General features: G+C 37.0%; 1 protein-coding gene across 1 annotated transcript; it reads right to left on the minus strand.

The window, feature by feature from the left end:
• Positions 1 to 5,525: 5,525 nt before the first annotated feature.
• LOC143593496 (uncharacterized) lies at positions 5,526 to 8,566 on the minus strand. Its single transcript, XM_077073112.1, has 5 exons — positions 8,278 to 8,566; positions 8,041 to 8,210; positions 7,673 to 7,964; positions 7,074 to 7,546; positions 5,526 to 6,326 (listed from the first exon to the last, which is right to left on the minus strand). The coding sequence occupies exons 1-4, from the start codon at positions 8,403 to 8,405 to the stop codon at positions 7,351 to 7,353; spliced, it is 786 nt and encodes a 261-aa protein (XP_076929227.1). The 5' UTR covers positions 8,406 to 8,566; the 3' UTR covers positions 5,526 to 6,326; positions 7,074 to 7,350.
• Positions 8,567 to 13,017: the final 4,451 nt, after the last annotated feature.

Raw genomic sequence — 13,017 nt, forward strand, 5'->3', positions numbered from 1 at the left:
TTTCCGGTTGTCTATTATTGTGGCAGAAGTAAGACGCTCATGTTGTGCCATGTCTGTAGCTTTGATTTATGGTGCTTGCTATGACGCCGTATGTGGCTCCGATTACGAATGTTGCCGGCTTCTATCTTTATAGATGTTTTTCAGTTCCACAAGGTGTGTCCACCGCCATAATTCTATATTGTCATTCATAAACATATATACATTGCTTATTTGCTTACTTACTATATAATTTTATATTGTTCACAGATTCATAGCGATTGCTGGTGAGTAAAGTAGAGAAATTCATTTTATTTTTCATTGAGAAATAGGAACAAAATATATGAGATTGTAGGTATGAGACTTGGATTCCAATTCTATTAGGGAATCTATTAAATTGTATTTGCAGGTAGCGAGTGAATTTCAGACATCACTTTTAACTGTTTGATACTGAGGATAAACTTGCAAAAAATAAGCTGACACCAGCGGACCCACATTATGATGTTCTCAGCCTAGCGATATTGAAATGGGTCAGTTTCATTATTAAAGTTTATTTACTTATTTTTTTGGTTTGATTGAATCAATTTCTGATTCTTGATTTAAAGAAGATGTGAAGGTTATAGCTTAATCTGATCATATTCATATTCAAAGTATTATAATTTTAATTGATATTTGGAATTCAGAAATTGACCCGATACAAATCATTCCTTTTTTGACTTTTTAATTTACTGTAGAAGATATGTTGTGTAAACTCAATATGACATTTCACATAAACCCCATTATTAATCATCATCTCATTTGCCACTTTGTTTAAATAGGATTAGCACTACTGGAAACAATGTCTGCAACAACTGTTTTCATCAATTCACAATTCCCAGAAACAGCATGTCACCAGATAACACACTCAAAAGAAACAAACGAGTAAAAATGGATTGTCTTACAAAATGAGTTTCCTTTAAATGGGTTGCACTTAAGATAAACTTAGTCATCAGGAACATGAATTGTGTGTATATATGCTTTGCATTATGTGGATATAATTTCTTCCATTGTTGTATTTTTATATTAAAATTTAAAAGCCATATTTTTGGCTAATGAATATATAAGAATTTCATTATGATAACCTTATTAAATGAACGATTCAACATTAGTTTAAATCGTTTGTTATTTGCAATCCAGATCATCAAGATGTATACCTCTATGATAAAGATCCAAAAGGATGAGGATGCCAAAGCCCTGAATTTGAAAAGAGTGTTGCTCAGGTCACATTCTGTTTATTGTATTTTTCATCCGCGTTTAGTATCCATTTTGTTTATATAATTATGTCACTGCAGGCATTGTTTGATTTGGAAAACACACACCAAGAGTTCAAGAGTGACATGAAAGACATGTACATCAACTCCGCAAAGTAAATATACGGTTTCATTGTTTCTTTCAAAGTGGCATCAACAAAGTTGTGACCAAGATGATGAACATAAGCTGCAAAGGGAATCACGTCCATTATATGGCCACGTAGAAGGTGATGATGAGCTACCAATCAACAAAATGACATTTGTCCCCTGTTAACTTGCAAAAATAAACACTTTTTATTTAATGCTGCAAATGACTTTAGTAACTTTTGACTGCAAAAGGTGCACTTTCACAACATATTTGCACATTAGACATGTGTAACTGTAAAGTTAACATAAAAATGGGAGCCTATATCGATAAACGAGTATTCGCTCTTTGTCAAATTGCTATACAATGACCCGCGCGTCTATTGCTAGTTAGTTTTAGTTTTAATGTACGCTTTTATTTTATAGAATCTAATGTAAAATGATTTGTAACTATTGTTGCGAAGTGTGACGGTTTAACTAGATCAAAATTTGCAGTCTTATTTGGAGGTTCATTGGAATAAGCATGAAAAGCCTACTCATGATCTGTACCAAAAAAGTTCTTAACAGTGCTGATAGAGAAGACATTTTTAAAATAATTCATTATTTATTTGATTGTATAAAGTTTTGTATTTATTTGGAGTTCTATTTTTATATACTTAAAGTTGAGCTTTTATTTTAAACCTATACCATCTTCCCTTAAAATTTAAAGAGTTTCGCTTAATGTAGTCATCACATTCCCACCTTAATGTTCCCGTCCAACGGACGGATAAGGAACTAGTTTTTTAATATACTAACCGATAAACTATGTAAATGAGCATCAAAAGATGTAGTCATCTCAACTTCCAGAAGAATATTCAGTTCATACAGAAAACTAATATAGTCATAATAATTCAATTCATGCAAAAACTTACCTAATCATAATAACACAATCATACCATAAATTGAATTAATCACAATAACGCAATTCATACTATAAACTAAATTAGCCATGATAAAGCAAAGTATACTTAATGACATGCGAACTGAAAATATTCCAATTACCAAAATTTTCACCCCTCGATGAAATGCAGTCTACAGTTAATGATTCGCATTAACTAACCAGCCCGCAAAATAACCAAAACACCACATTTCAAATGAAATGTCTAAATACCCCCATCATTGGAATCACAACTTCAACCGTTAGATTATCACTCAACAAATAGCCATTATTTGGGTCATTGAGTTGACTCAAAAACATAAAATGAGAAAAGCCCCAGTCCACAGCAGAGTTGCAGAACCAATTATTAGTTTCTGCATGATAATATGGGAAAGAAACCATAAGAAAACAAACAAAAGAAAAACATTAGCATTAATCCAACAGCATGTAGACTTGCAGCTATAGGCGCAAAAGGGATTGCTTTTTGGGCGCTGAACACCACCAAGGGCGCCCTTGGTGGGGGCGCGGTGAGAGGGGCATGGTCCGGACGATGGGCGCCTAAGGAAATGGTGGTGGGGCCATGTGTTTGTCTCCCTCTCTCTCTCTCTCTCACACACACTCATATATATATATATAGGGGCACCCAAAGGGCTTTAAACCACAACGGGCGTTATGGAAAAAGGCTTCGACACCCCAGCGCTCACGTGGCACGGTGGAGGGGCTTCGATCCCCCCCACCATAGAGAACAGCCTTATAAAATAAATAGAGGTGCAAACAAGCCGAGCCGATATAAAGCTACTTGAGCTTAGATAAATTAAAAAGCTCAAAATGAACCAAGCTTTTGAAGCGCAGGCCAAGCGTTAAATGAAGGTCGTAGATTAGTTATTGATTCTGATCTCAAGCCTTGTATGGGAAACTAATTTAGGCTCGTTGAGCCTTTACGAGCCACTTGTATTCTTAAGTTTTACCTCCTTTTAAATTTATAAGTTACAATTTCACAGAGCACAGCCGAGCTTTGGCACAATAAAAGAACTACATGAGCTCGAGCTGAGCTTAAGCGTGTATAAGGGTTTTCGCATAATACATAAAACTAATTAAAAGCGTATATGATAAAAAAACTAACGAGTTGTGCCCGTGCTTAAAAAAACAGCTCACGTGCTGAGCTCGAGCTCAGCTGAGCTTGGCTCGTTTACACCCCTAAACCCAAATAACTAATACTTTGTTTATGACTTTAGAGAAAAATAATTAGAGAAGGTTCATACTTTAAAAATACACTTTTTCACGTATCAAAACTTTACTTCACAAGCATAACTCAATCAAAATAATAAAGTAAAAATTGTACCAATGCCTATTTATTTAGTTAATAAATAATCTTTTCAAAAAAATGTTAAATAGACTATTACTTAATATGGCATGACGGGTATACTTGTGATGGCCCTCCTCATGTGGTTCTTTTAAAAAATTCATGAGGCTGAGAGACGGGCTTAGGAAATGGTCGAAAGACTGTTATTCTAAGGAAAAGGAAGAGATGGTGATTCTTAAAGCGAAAAAAGATCTTGAGTTGCGTATGGAAGAGAGAGATTTATTAGACGAGGAATTGTGGGTGGATGGAATGTAGAAAAAGCATAAAAAAACTGAAATTTTCACATGTAAAGATATGAAGCAAAAGTCTCGGGTCAGGTGGGCTTCTTTTGGAGATGACAACTCAACTTTCTTTCACAGTATGGTTAATAGGAGAAAGGCTAGGAGTGCGATTCCTTGCTTGGAAATTGATGGGGAGCGGGTCTCTAAACCATACCTAGTTAAGAAACATGTATTTAAATTTTTTAGAGATCATTTCAAAGAAAAGTTTAAAGTGCGACCGCATTTGGAATGTAATGATATTAAATAAGGTGCCAATGGAGTATAAGGAGAGTCTAATCGAGCCTTCTTCTAGAAAAGAGATTAAGGATGCAGTTTTTGCTTGTGGGGCAGACAAGGCCCCCGGGCCAGATGGTTTTAGTTTCTAGTTCTTCAATATTTTCTTTGAGGATGACTTCTTCGATATTTTTTCCGACTTTCATGAGACAAGTTTGATTAGTTTTGGTTGTGGGTCGGCTTTTATATCTTTAATTCCTAAAGTTTGCACCCCTTTGGGTCTCAAAGTTTATAGACCAACTACCCTTATAGGGGTTATTAGCAAAGTGATTTCTAAGGTCCTTGCTAATCGTCTCAAAAAGGTTTTGGGGTTTGTGATATCGGAGAACCAGACGGCGTTATTATGTGATCGTTTCAATTTGGATGGGCCTTTGACTGTGAACGAGCTTTTGGGATGGTTTTAGAAAAAGGAAAAAAAGGCAATTTTTATTCAAGATTAACATTGAGAAAGCATACGATAATGTGAATTGGAACTTTCTTTTATCTATAATGTTGCAAATGGGTTTTCCGAATCGACGGATTCTATGGATTAGAGGGATTTTGGAGTTGGCTCCAACAGCGGTTCTAGTAAATGTTTCAATAACTTTTGAGTTCAAGTGTGAGAAAGGCCTTCGACAAGGAGACCCGATTTCCCCATTTCTCTTCTTGATTGTCATGGAAGCACTTTCGTGGGTTCTAAAAAAAGCAAAACCAATGGGTGAGCTTTCGGGGCATCAACTTTCGGAGAATGAACAAGATATTACTCATTTGTTTTATGTAGATGACGCGCTTATTTTGGGGGAATGGTCGAGAGAAAACTTGGGAAGACCGCTAGAATTCTTCAGGATTTTTACTTATGTTCGGTGCTACGAATCAATCTTCATAAATCTAATCTTGTTGGTGTGTAGGGACGACCGACACCGAGGTGGAAAATATGCTTGGAGTGTTGGGATGCAGAAGAGGTAATGTTCCTTTTAATCATCTCGGTATAAAAGTGGGTGCAAACATGAATCGCATCACCAATTGGTTGCCATTGATTAAAGTGATGGAGACGCGTCTAGCGACTTGGAAATCCAAATTGTTGTCTATCAGGTGGAGGGTTACACTCATTAGATCAGTGTCGGAAAATCTCCCCATATATTATATCTCGCTTTTTAAAGCCCCCGTGACTGTGATTAATAAATTGGAAGGTATTATGAGGAGGTTTCTTTGAGGAGGTACGAGTGAAGATAAAAAAATTAATTGGATTGCGTGGAATAGAGTTGTGAGACTTAAAAAGGCGGAGTAGTTTGGGAATTACCGTCTGGAAGAAATTAACAAAGCTTTGCTTCTTAACTGTTATCAGAGATTCAAGAAAGAAGCAAACAGTTTCAGGAAGCGGGTAATTGTAGAATGTCACAGAAGTAAAAACAACGGATCATCGCTTCCTCTCGCCTCTAATTCTTCTGGATGTTGGAACGAGATTGTGAAGGTGGGTGAAATATGCACTTCGGATGGTAGGAAGCTGACTTCTTTTTTCTATGGTTCGGTTGGAGATGAAAAGTCTATAAGGTTCTGGTGCGATTTGAGGATTAGGGAAATGTCTCTTCGAGAATCATGTCCTAATCTATTTAGATGTAAAGATTGTATGGTTGAAAGCGAATCGCCCTTGGAAGCGCCGTTAAAAATTTGATATGGAATTGGAAAAGAGAGTCGCGATAACTGAGGAGGTTGGAGAACTTTTAGAGCAGATCCATGATTTCATTTGGGCTCAGGGAGTGAATTTGTGGAAATGGGTAGGTAGTGGCTCAGATAATTTACGGTATATTCGGTTAAACAACTATTTATTTCGGCTCAAAATTATAGCGATTTTATAAAATGAGATGGAACGAATGGATCCCTTCAAAGTGCAATGTTTTGGCTTGACGAGCGGAACTAGATAGACTCCCAACTAGGGTCGAATAGACGAAGAGAGGTGTTATTTTACAAGATATAAATTGTCCGTTGTGTGGCGATTATACGGAATCATCGGCCCATTTATTTATTGCTTGCATTTTTGCAGTGGAGTTGTGGGATCAGGTTGCGAGATGGTGTAGGTTACCTCCTCTATATGTATTTGAGGTTAGGCATTTACTCTCTTTAACAAAAGGTTTAAAGATGTGGAAACATGAGACGTAAGAGCGAAGCTATGTGGGGACCAAGGGTGGCCCTGGCCACTGCCGTTTTCTCCGTTATCAGGGTAAATTTCGCGATTTTTCTCGAAAATTTTTATAGATATTAAGCGCAGTCACCCCCGGTGTATTTTTCCAAAATGCTATCGGTCACTACTGATTTTTTTAATATAATACCCCATTGTTTGTTTTTTTTCATAAAACCTCGCAATATTTATAAACAAAAGTTATAAATAAGTAGTCGAATAGTAAAAGATTTGTTTTTATAAATAATTTAGGTCTTTGCAATTCTTTTTCTAGGTATTCACCCTTAGGGATGAGATCGGTGCTGTACCGGTGCCGGTACCGATACCAAAATATTCGGTTCGATACCGGTATTGAAGGTAAAATTTAAGATATACCGGTATCAAAACTCAAAACTTTGGTATCTATTCGGTACCGACAGTACCAAATCTGTACCGATTTCGGTACCGGTACCGGTATCAATAGCGAATTTGCTTATCCCTACTCACCCTTTCTCTCGCATCATCATGAATATTTAAGGTATTTGTTGGTTAAAAATTAATTTGTTTTTTTTTTGTTGTGAGAACAATTGTTTGAATAAATGAAAAAATTAGATATATAGATATATTGTTTGATCCAACCCGAACCGAATCACCGACACGAACCGATTCGTTGACCCGAAAATTTTTGAGTCCGTGATTTCGGTCACCCCCGTGACTAAGCCCAAGCTTCGCCACTGATGAGACGAGGACGGTTCACAGGATTGTGTTAATGACTTTATGGTGTATTTGGATAGCTAGAAATAAGATGGTTTTTCAAAGGAAGAACGCTAAAGTGGTGGATGTTATCACGAAGATTAAAGCTAGTTTTCTTTTTTGGATTAGAAATAGATCTAAATTCAAATGTATAGAATGGAGGGATTGGTACGATTCTCTTTATATTTTGATGTAATGTATGGTTTTGCATGCGGTCCTTGATTTGAGGACTTGCATGTGGTTTGTTTTGGTGAATGAAGTTTATCTTTCAAAAAAAAAAATTAATATGCCATGAAAATATAAAGTTTACCTTTCTCTGTATAGCTTTTAGTGTGCTGACTTTTAACAACCCGCAACTTAAATTCTGCATAAACCTTCCAATCATTAGGAAGCGAAGCAACATCATGTACACCTAAATAGATTGATAAATGTGTATCTTTGGCGCCTTCGTTTCCTTTAGGATAGAGTAATAATTTCCTGGAGTCAAGAAAGCAATAAAACAATATTCATTAGATCATTACAAATCTATTACTTTGGTGGTTCGATTTAAACAAAAACAAAACAACAGCCTGAAGAATGGCCTTTAGGATTATGAGAACGAACCACTTGACTTTGCCAACTTTAAAGACATCTGAATATAAAACATTCTCTGTTACAGCTGAAAACTTATTAATTGTCCAAGTGTACGTATTCATAGTTGCAGGAGGTTTGATCATCGACAGGCACCGGTCTAGTTGTGTAAACTCTGGAACTGCAAAAATCTCAGCTCCAATCACACATGAATCATTGAAAAGATACCCATTTTTACTCTCCATAAAAGAGTCCAAAGATATTAGTTTGTCAAAACCCCATGTTGTCTTCTTCTCATGAAACCTTGTCCTATGCCCGTTCTCATCTATAATCACATACAATAATATATTGGTTGCGCGTAAACACAAAGAAAATGTAGGAAATTAAGTAAAAAAGATTACCTTGAAAGGTTACATAGCTGTGATGGATATGATCATACACAAAGAAACTGACATCAACACAAACCTCCCACCCTTTTGAGCTACTCTCCGTGCCACATATTACCGCATATAAAGAAATGTGTTTGTCCCCGCTTTTCTCATCATTTCCGTTTGGGTACAAATCTAGTCTCCTAAATATTACAATGGTGAAAAGACCTTAAATAATAACAAAATTAATTAATGCTGAAAAAAGCTCACCATTTATGACCGCTGGCTTCGAAAACATCAGACTCAATCTTAGACATTTTGGCTTCAGAAATAAGGGGAAAAGACTCGATCTTGAGCATATAGTGTGCTGGTTCATGTCTTCTTTTTGATATGAACATGTCCACTAGCTGAAAAACAAAATCTGAAACTAGTAGATCAGTTAAACATATATAACGAAAAATATCATAGACTTACTTGTAAACAGAAAATCTATAGTTGAAATACAAACACTTAACATTGTAATTCAATCGACGCTTTGCAACAGCTTGTTTAACATATAACAAGCCTCAATGATGTGCATAAATACCTTAGTCCACATAAATCTCCACTACTAGAATTTAGTTCTCTGCTTTAGTTCCTCAATAATGTAACTCCCTGGTGCGGCTCAACGCAAAGGCGCTTTTCCCTTTTTCTTTATCACATAGCCCGATAAAATGTAATTATTTCAATTCCTACTTCCGTTTTATTTTCATTTTTATAAATAGATGAAAAAGTTAAATGACAATGGGATATAACATAATTATTTTTAGGGTCTAAGTTGTTGTGCAATTGGTCATTTGGCTAAATGGTACTGGGGTGATGATTAAGACTTGAAATTCTTGAGTTATTAGGTTCGAAACCTGTCTCAAAGGGGTTTTCTCACAGTGGTGAGTTTCCTCCTTGATGGTGATCTTGGGTGAGTCAAACCTGAAGCGTCAAAATCAGTATGGACGGTTAACATCCCGTCTCAAAAAGGCTCACTCGGGTATTGGTGGTGGATCCAAACGTTATTAAAAAAAAGGGTCAGGTTATTGTAACAAAAATGAGAAAATTGAGAAGAATTTCTAGCCACACTGTCATACCCCGATAATACATTATTAAAGTGACAATATTTAAACAACTCATTCACTTCATTTAACCATCAAAAGTAAAACGACATCGTTCATACAAAATAACACCAAATGCAAGAATTTAAATTGTTCATTCTTCTAATAACCTAAACGGTCTCAAAATAGCATAGCGTCTTCAAACTCCAATCAACCAATAATCAAACCTGCAAAAATGCATAAAATATAATTTGTCAACACATATGTTGGTGAGCAATTTCATAGTTTTGAGTATATATAATATGAGGAAAAATTCACAACTCGTATATGACCGAGGATGGTTACCACATACTCAATACCATATAACTTATTAAAATGAACTTAGAATTTATAATATACAAATCTTACATGTAACATATTATTAAATCATTTTAAATATAAAGCGTCTAAACGAGAGTTCGGTCTTGGTTCGGTTCGGAATAAGACCGAGGATGGTTACCACATACCCAAAACCATAGAACTCATTGAACAAACTTAGAAATGATAATACTCAAGTCTTACATACAATATGTTAACAATAATGTATTTAAACAAAAGTTTGGTTTTGGTTCGCCTCTTGACTCGGGATGAAACCAAGAATGATGGCCACATACCCAATACCATAGAACTCATTAAAATGATTTGGAAACTAAAGTAATTAGAAACTAAACAATATTAGTAAGCTTGCATAAATTAAAGCATAAATTAAAGTGTTTAACAAGGACTATAATAGTCATCCATGAAGCCTTGCCTAGCAATACACCTAAACCGACCATGGCCGGAGAAGGGAAAGCCATGGAAACAAGGGAAGTATGTTTTAAACAAGCTACAATAAAAGCTTTAATTAACAAGAATTAGTTAGAAACAAAAATTAGCATTAGTTTGACCTTGAGAAGTCAAACTATCAAGAGTTTAAAAGATGAATACTTAGATCTAGATTGGGAGAGTTTTGAGCAGAAAGAGCAAACCAAAATGGGTGTATTAGGCTTGTTTTGTATAGTGGAAAAGCAAAGGTTATCCATAAGATTTATGCATGCATTTGATTGGTTTAAACGATCAAACAAGGTGCAAAACAAACAAAAAACGATTTAGGTCCCTGAATTTCGTTTTAGGTCGTTTTTAGCCATAAAATGGTGTTTTAAGGTACTGAAAATGGTGATTTCTTGATCTAACAATTGTGTAACATAAATGAACATAAAACCCAACATTTTATTAATAACGAAGGATCCGAAAGACCAAAACGGGTCGGGTTTTCCATACAAATACAAATACGATTTAAACCGAAAATGACGATTGTCACAGTCTTCCATAGTTTAGAAAATTTCGTCCCGAAATTAGAAAAAATCCGTAATAAACAAATGCGGGTACTTTTCCTTCATCGCGTCTTCTCATTCCCAAGTAAATTTAGCGCCATGTCGTGATTCTCAACGGACTTTAACTAAACGGATGCGGCTATTTTTGGTTTGTTTCTCATTGCGATCCATGATTTCAACGTGTTTTTTGATCATTTGCAAGGTTTCATCAATACGTACATCATCGAGATGTATATGAAGGTTACCTTCGGCTAAGCACTTTTTGAGGTTCGAGACATGAAAGGTTAGATGAACACCGGTAAGTTCTTGCGGTAACTCGAGTTTATAAGCCACTTTTCCAATCCTTTCAAGGATTTTGAATGAGCCTACGAAACGGGGTGCTAGTTTTCCTTTCTTTCCAAAAAGGACTACCCCCTTCCAAGGGGATACTTTGAGAAGGACAAGGTCGCCAACATTGAACTCGAGCGGCTTTCGCCGTTTGTCACCATAGCTCTTTTGACGACTTCTAGCAACGAGAAGATTTTTCGGATTTGATCGATACGATCGGTAGTGTCTTGGACCATCTCAAAACCAGTGATTTGGGTTTCACCAATCTCGTTCCAACAAATCGGAGAACGACACTTACGCCCATAAATAGCTTCGAAAGGAGCCATACTAATGCTAGAGTGATAACTATTGTTGTATGAGAATCCGATGAGCGGGAGATGGGAATCCCAATTTCCACCACAATCAAGAACACAAGATCGAAGCATATCTTCAAGGGTTTGGATTGTAAGCTCGGATTGACCATCGGTTTGAGGGTGATAAGCAGTACTAAGATCAAGGCGAGTACCCAAAGCTTCTTGAAGCGATTTCCAAAAACGGGAGGTGAAACGAGAATCACGATCAATGGTCAACGAAATACCATGGCGGCATTCAATTTCACGAACATAGATTTGAGCGAGTTGTTCGACAGAGTACTTCTCTCAGATCGGGATGAAGTGAGCCGATTTGGTTAATCGATCGATGATTACCCAAATACTATCATTTTGCTTTTGAGTGGGGGGTAATTTGGTGATAAAGTCCATAGCAATGTCTTCCCATTTTCCAAACGGGAATAGGAGGTTGCTCGAGTAAACCAAAAGGTTTTTGATGTTCGGCTTTAACCTTTGAGCATGTAAGACATTTTGAGACGTAAAGTGCCACGTCCCTTTTTCATACCCGGCCACCAATAAATAGATCGAAGATCAAAGTACATCTTATCCACACCGGGATGCACGGAATATCGCGACATATGAGCTTCGTCGAGAATGAAAGTACGAAGTTCATCGCGATCGGGAACCCACAAACAATTGAGAAAATAAAGCAAGCCATCGGGTTTGGTTTTGAGTTGAAGTTCGGCTCCACATGACATTTCGTCGTACATATTGCCTTCATCAATGGAGGTGCATTGGGCTCGATAGATGCGGTCTTGGAGATCTGTTTGGATGATGATGCTATGAAGCAGAATGGATTTGACATTAACTTTACGACTAAGGGCATTGACCACGCATTCGCTTTACCAGGATGGTAGCGAATTTCCCAATCGTAATCACTAAGTAATTCGGCCCATTGACGTTGTCTCATGTTGAGATCTTTTTGGTCAAAAATGTGTTGAAGACTTTTATGATCAGTGAATACAACACATTTCGTGCCATAAAACTAATGTCTCCATAATTTGAGATCGAAAACGACGGCACCAAGTTCGAGATCATGAGTGGTGTAATTCTTTTCGTGAACCTTAAGTTATCTCGAGGCATATGCGATAACTTGACCTCGTTGCATGAGAGCGCAACCAAGAGCTTAGTTGGATGCATCGCAAAATACCACTAAGGTCGATTCGAAACTCTTGCAATTCCGAATGATTTAAACGATGGGGAGCCTTGGCTACGGGAGTCACGATGGGCACAAGGTCGATTCGAAATTCAATCGGACGAATGGGCGGGAGACCAGAGATGTCTTTAGGAAAAACGCCGGGAAATTCACAAACAATGGGAATGTCTTGAATTTTCTTTTCTTAGAGGTCTTTCACCACCACTTGGGCTAGGAATGGAACGTACTTTTGGCTCAAGTACTTTCGAGATTGAGAGTATGACATTAGGTTGAGTTTCCTGGGAATCTTTTTGCCAAAGACTTTGAGAGTTTTGCCATTGATTAGCAGGATTCGAATAAATTTGTCATAACAAATGACTTCGGCACGGTGCAAAGCTAACCAATCCATACCTACTAGAGGTCGATGCTTCCCATTTGCATCGGGATGAGGTCGATCGAGAATTTATTCTTGCAAAGAGTGAGGATACAATCGCGAATAACCGAATCAATGGTGATGGAACTACCATTGGCGACTTCGACAGAAAAAGGGCGAGAAAGTTTAGTGCGGGGTACGACAAGAATAGATTCTAATTTAAAAGAAATAAAACTCCTATCAGCTCCGGTATCAAATAAAATTGAAGCTAAATGTTCATTTACTAAAAACATACCGTTCACCACGTCGTTGGCAACTTGAGCTTGGTTGGCGTTCATCATAAAAGCACGCCATTGGTTGCCGTGGTTGA

Source organism: Bidens hawaiensis, unplaced genomic scaffold (genome assembly GCF_021521415.1).
Source record: "Bidens hawaiensis isolate Kalapana, Puna unplaced genomic scaffold, B.hawaiensis_p1.1 tig00042276_1, whole genome shotgun sequence".
Classification (NCBI taxonomy): Eukaryota; Viridiplantae; Streptophyta; class Magnoliopsida; order Asterales; family Asteraceae; genus Bidens; species Bidens hawaiensis.

Excerpts from the sequence above, each read along its gene's own strand:
- LOC143593496 (XM_077073112.1), bottom strand. The coding sequence starts at position 8,405 with ATGTTCATATCAAAAAGAAGACATGAACCAGCACACTATATGCTCAAG. Across the intron at positions 7,965-8,040 it reads CAGCTATGTAACCTTTCAAG|ATGAGAACGGGCATAGGACA; the intron begins GTAATCTTTTTT and ends ATGTGATTATAG. Across the intron at positions 7,547-7,672 it reads AAAGTTGGCAAAGTCAAGTG|GAAATTATTACTCTATCCTA; the intron begins GTTCGTTCTCAT and ends TCTTGACTCCAG.